Below are 6,241 nucleotides of genomic sequence, written 5' to 3' on the forward strand. Positions count from 1 at the left end.
ATGCGCGAGGAGGCGTTGCTGTACCTTCCATGCTGCATGGATCTGCAGACCGTCCAGACTCTGTTCCATTTCCGAGGAGTGGAACTATGGGATGGCATTACAGTAAAAACTACAGCAATGTGCTTCCGATTTTAGTGAAGAACTCAATAAAAACGGGGCGAGGGAAAGGAAAAACGAGAGGAAAGTCCTTTGTTAGGACTGGCCCTGATGCGGACGAATGAGTTGGGGGCCATGTCCTGTTAATTCATCAGGTGAGCGCTGCATGAAGGCGTCCGGCAGATGGTGTAGAATTACAGGCCCGGGCCGTGTACCGTGCGTGCTTGCTTGCTTCGAAAGACAGCGGGACGGTGCGAATCGCTGGAAGGCAAGAGCTCGACTCTCTGTTGCCAGCTCAGCAGTGCAGTCGTGCATAACTTTATTTTGGCGACATGCCGATAAATTTTTGTGCAAAACAACATCAACACGTAGTTAGTTTCAACGGGAGGGAACAAATGCTAAACGTTGCTCGAGCATTCCTCCAGATTGGCGAGGAGGATGGGAAGGGGCATGTTCCCTAAATCAATGCCGTCTCTACAACCTCCGACCAGACGGGGGAATGTGAGGCGCCCCAGATGGAATGCGTCGTTAGGGCTTTGTCATTTCGCGCCACTGTTGAGCATAGGGAGTGGCATCAGCACGCCCGAGACAGTACGGGGGTCAATATGAATGCACCACCCACCAACCCTTTCCTGTTACAGTTTTGTACAGTACAGCAGTCACGTTTGGCGATGCTGCACTTTCCACACCACTACTAGCCACACGATACTATACTGTAGTGCCTAGAGAACAAGTGACCTCATATGAGGCTGCTTTTCAACTTATTTTTCTGGACATGTGCTTGCTCAACAACAAGGAAAGATACTCACGCCACCGTGGTTGGCATGTGCGTTGCGGAAGGGTGAAGTTTGGTGAGATGTGCACGTCTCTTCCAGCCATTTTTAGAATGCATGAAAAAGAAACCTTTTCGAACACTAACCGCTCACTTTTCGGCAATAATATTGCGGTGTGCAATATTATTGCACACCGCTTCATTGCAGAATTTTGTCTCTTTACACCTATCATACGTCTTGCAGAATTCTGAAAAAATAATTTCAGAATTCTTCATGCGTAAAATTTGCTATTGCCGAGGGCATGTACATAAGAAATGACGTCCAAACTGACTTTCCAAGATTTCGATTTAATAATTCTTTTTTGCAAAGAAAGCAGGCCTCATATGAGACAAATTGGCGGTCGTCTAGACACTAGCTTCCAGCGTCTATCCGACCGGGATTTGTACTCATACACTATGACGACAGCTCTTTTTTGCGAAATTGCGAAAATATATAATGAAGATACATGCTTGGGGATTGTCTCTTTAGAGCAACCCTATTATGGGAACAAACGAACAAATTTGTTTTGTCCCTGAAATTTGGCAGCCCTATTATGGGAAAGATAAAAGTCAAATTCGTTCTTGTGCACAAATCTCGGAACGTCCGCATCAGATTTTGTTCCGAAATTTGTGCCTGGAACAAATCGATCAATCGAATTAGAAGATTACAAGTGGGCAAGAAGGCAGAACAGGTTCCCGCCAAAAAATGAGTAGCCCATGGCGGTATATCGCTACGTAGTTTTCGATGCCATATGCCATTCCTTCCTACCGATCCTTCATCCCTTCTCCTCCTTTCAAAAATGGCGTCCACATCAACCCAGGCAGGGGGCCCAGAGGTCCCAGTTTCACACGGGAGGAAGATGCAGCGTTTTCTCGTGCCTGCGTTTCCACCTCCACGTCCAAAGCAGACTTGAGGTCCTATTTGTTCTGGCAGGCTGTACACGCCCGTTTTGTGCATCAACCAGAAGCGTGTCGCGAAAGGCCCGCTTCCGCTCTCGAGTCTCGCTAGAAGACTGTCAGCCGCGTCACACAGAAGTATGTGTCAGCTCAAATGCAGTATAGGTCCTTCCACAGTCCGGAGAAACCGAGGAGGAGGCACTCGAGCACATCATGTGCCTCTACCGCCAGCAAAACAAACATATACAGCGTGGCGTGTTGCGTACGCCACCCCCCACCAAGTTTATGGAGGCCGTACGCTTCCTTGCAAAGTGTCCTAAGTTTTCGTCCTGCGTTGGGGGAGGCAGCAGACATGCTGCAGGCAACAAGCCTAAACGGTACAAGAGAGCAACGAATCGGAAGATGGGGTAACATAGGCATCGAAAGGCCGTCGTTAAGTCGTCCATCAGGGTCGAAAAAGCGGAAAGGGGAAGACAGGGCCGCCGTGCGCTCTTCGAAGGTGGCAAAAAGTGTAGATAACATGTCTCCAGCTTTGCGAGCATCTTCGCGAGCGAAAAGTGACGCAGCTTCGATCATGCTTGAATTTGATATTTTTCGTCGCATGGCTCTACCACAATCCGTCATGAATGCTGAACTACAGACGTTGAGATAAAAGGCATCCTATTTACACTCCATTGCAGCACCGTCACAACCCACGGCGCAACCCACGTTGGAGAGCAGTGGCAGCATGCCATCTGTGGAAGTCATGGAGGACTACTTTGGGGAAATCCCAAACGACTGGTCATTTTAGAGTCCTGACCCGCCAGGGAAGCTGGAAGGGACAGACAAAGAAGTGGAAGTTTCTGTGGGAGAGGAGCGTCCTGGTTCATCGATAAGCAAGTAGAATGTTGGGAACCCGCAGTGCCGCGGAGTGAAATATTTGTTGCTCTCTGCTAGGAGCGGGGTTTGGGGCGGAGCCCCAGCCCGCCGGATGCTTGTAGAGCTCTCTGCGTCGTTTTAGACATGTTTGGGGGGTGGTGGGAATGTTAAATGTATAATAAAGTCCATTCGTTTACTGTTCTCCACTATTTGACCATAAATGGTAAGATAGCTGCTCCCATAGTTCTCGCTGCAGTAGAGGGTTTCGAACGAGATCGTTTCTGTCAAGTAGCACGCTAAGACCAGCTGAAGACTGCGTCGCTTCAGTACTTGACGCGTTGGCGCCGGGTACTGTCTCGTCCGCAATTAAGTCGAACTCAGTAACTACGTTCACGGTATTCCCGTGTTCATCTACCTCGTCCATACACTCTCCCCTCTTATGCATATCTACAATCATGTAATGTAGGATTACGCAGACCTGGCTTATGAGTATCAGGATAGAGTCAGACCACTCGAAGGACTCATGGCGCAAAATCTTAAAGCGACCTTGAAGGACACCAAAAAGCCGTTCAAAATCCTTTCGAACACTCATCTGGCGTTCTGCGAAATATCTTTCTCGATCGTTGACTGGGGCCGAAAGCGGCTTTACAAAAATCGACCACTCCGGGTAGATACCATCCGCCAAGTAGTACAGCGGCCAATGCCGTGTGACGCCATTTATCTCAAATCCTTCCGGGAGTGTGATTCTTCTGTTATCGGTGAGTATATCATTGAAAAGAGGGCTGCTGTCCACGACGGTTATGTCATTATTTGTCCCACAACGCCCAGCGAACCAGTGCCAACAATACAACTGTGAGTCCGCAACTGCTTCGCAGCTTATTGTAGCCAAATGTCCATCTTTCGGGTTATGATACTGACCTATGAAGGCCCTTGGGCAGTTTTTCCAGTAGAGGTGCATGCAATCCACAGCCCCAAGACACCCCGGGAAGCCCTGGTCATTGTAAAGGTCGGACGTGGTACGCAGTTCAGCTGTTGTGGGCTCGCGGTTGAGAAAAACGGGCCCATAACGCCTGTAAATGGCTCTGAGAGTCATCTTGAATGCTTCTCGCTGCGACTCTGGACACATCCGTGACATATCGTCAAGTTGGGCATGCGAAAGCCCTGTAGCCAGTTTGCGCAAAGAACATAGAATCTTTGATGAGATTTGTGCCCGCGGTGCCCTATGCCATTGACTTTTTGAGCAAGACCTGGCTCTTCTTCGACAAGCTCTTCGTGAAATACTCTGTACATAGATAGGGGAATATGGAATATTTGTCGGAACCGGCTTGGAGGATACACAGGATTCGGGTCGAGGTAGTCTTCGAACCATCGACACGGGCCTCTTCGCACGTTTTTCGAGCCAGTTGGGCGACCAAGATGTGAGGGAGAATTATTGACAGCCTGCGTTACTAATGCAGCCACACCTTGCGCATAAACACCCTCTTCCTCATCTGAAAAGAGGTCATCAAGGCGCTGTTTGATATCAAGGGTGAGGCGGAAATAGATGATTGAACGCCATTCGTAGCGGTTTGCTCGCAGGTTGGGGGAGCACGAGGTAGGAGAGGGGGTGTTCAGGGCTAATGTGCATGTGCTTACACCCTATGACAGCGCGTGAGGGTGCTTTGAGTTTTCATTCGTTCTACATAATAGGGATGACTGCCAGCGGTCCAGGAACAAATTTGTGTCAGACCCATTTTGTTCCGTATTTTTGTCCCCACATAATAGGGTTTCTCTTATTACATGTCCGAAGATTTCTCAGTACAGTCTGGTCTTACTTGTCCGGCGCCCCAGGTTTTGCGAAAAGCACGAGGGATAGGGTTGGCCAGGAATATAAAGCTATGAAGCTCCCGGGAGTAGAAGCCCAGCTTGACGAGATTTTTTCAAGGGTATAGACGTGTGCTCCTACAGGATAGTGACCTAGGAGGAAGATGGGAGAAATTGGTGATCCAAAAGCTGTCTGGCTTTTTGCGCTTCTTCTTTGGAGTGGTGCCTCAGGGTTTGATGCTTCTAAGGCATTAACGGTCTACGGAATCTGAGTACAGGGGGGATTCCCATTAGCGCCACATTTACTAATGCCACCCTCCCATTAATCCCGGCCAGACCCAAGGACACGAAAAGTGCGACGTGTCACACGGATCCGGGTGTTATGCTGTCGTCCGTCCATCGCGCGTGAAAACATGTGTGTGGTGCAGGAACAATACCCTTCGTTTACTCTCTGATCCGGCTCCCTCTACACTAAGTACGGCGGTCGCTTGCCGTCATAGGTGACACGATACCCGTGTGTGATGTGTACTATGTGTGTACGTGTGTTGGTATTATTACAAGTGGATGGGAGCGCCGCGGGGACTGCGTTGTTATAGGTATTATCACACTCCTCCCGTCGCCGTGGCGCGATGCATTTTTGTGCTCTGTGCGGTGGGCGGGGGGGTGGGGCTGCAAACATTGAGTTGCTCGCGCAGTTTTACAAATGGTGCGCGCGTCAGAGGCTTGGTAAAGAGGTCGGCGAGCATTTCTGTTGCTGGTACATGTTTGATGTCAATCGCCTTCTTCTTTGTTTGGTGGGCAAGGCAATGGTGGCGCAGGTCTATGAACTTTCTGCGCTTTGTTGAGACGTTGTTCTTGGCAACCCTTATTGCTAATTGGTTGTCGATTCGAAACGGCGTGGGCTCCAGTGGGAGCATGTCGATGTCTTGAAGGAGACGTCGAATCCATGTGGTTTGCTGGGCAGCTGCAATGGCGGCTATGTATTCAGCTTCACATGTGGATAATGCTGTTATCGCTTGTTTCATCGAGCCCCAGCATATGTGCGTGCCATTATACATATGTACCATTCCGGATATGGATTTGCGGTTGGTTACATCTGCTGCGAAGTCAGCATTACTGTAGGTCTCCAGGAGGTTGGGGATTTTTTGGATGCTTGCTCTGTGGTTGCCTGCTTTGTACAGCAGGCCATGTCTCGGCGTGTGTTTGAGGTACCGAATGAGGCGCTTTAACGCGATCCAATGCCTCTTTGTCGGTGATTTGGCTGGCTGCCACCGATAATCTGTTCGCGACGAAGTAGATTTCCGGTCTGGTGGAGTCCGCGATGTAGCGGATATCCCAGAGAAGTCGCTGGTGGATTTTTGTGATTTTTGGCATTGGTTCGTCTGCCTCTGTCGGTCCATGGAGTGTCGTTTTGGTGCTGTACGGGGTTGGTTTTCCGTTCGACATGTCCATTTCCGCCTTTTTGACCACATTTTGTATGGCGTTGGGTTGGGATGCGTGTATATCTCCGTTGGTGACTTTTTTATCGTCCATCCTAGGATTTGCGCCGGTTCCCCAAGTTGTTTGATCTTGTACGTCGTCTTGAGTATTGCTGCGAATTTTTTCTGCAGTTGTTTGGACGTACTGATGACTGTGAAGTCATCCATACTCACCGACACAATGATGATCTGGTTCTGTGTGCGTCGGTGGAAGAGGCACATGCCCGCCTCTGATTGAGTGAACTTGTGTTTTTGGAGTAGTTTGACTACTGCGCTGAGGTGCACACCCGGCGCCGGC

At 49.6% G+C, this 6,241-nt stretch overlaps 1 protein-coding gene across 1 annotated transcript; it reads left to right on the forward strand.

Annotated features, from left to right (window-relative positions):
• CHC_T00006679001 (hypothetical protein) lies at nucleotides 1–135 on the forward strand. Its single transcript, XM_005719313.1, has one exon. The coding sequence runs from the start codon at nucleotides 1–3 to the stop codon at nucleotides 133–135; it is 135 nt and encodes a 44-aa protein (XP_005719370.1).
• Nucleotides 136–6,241: the final 6,106 nt, after the last annotated feature.

Source organism: Chondrus crispus, genomic scaffold, assembly GCF_000350225.1.
Source record: "Chondrus crispus Stackhouse genomic scaffold, scaffold_49, whole genome shotgun sequence".
In the NCBI taxonomy this organism is placed as follows: Eukaryota; Rhodophyta; class Florideophyceae; order Gigartinales; family Gigartinaceae; genus Chondrus; species Chondrus crispus.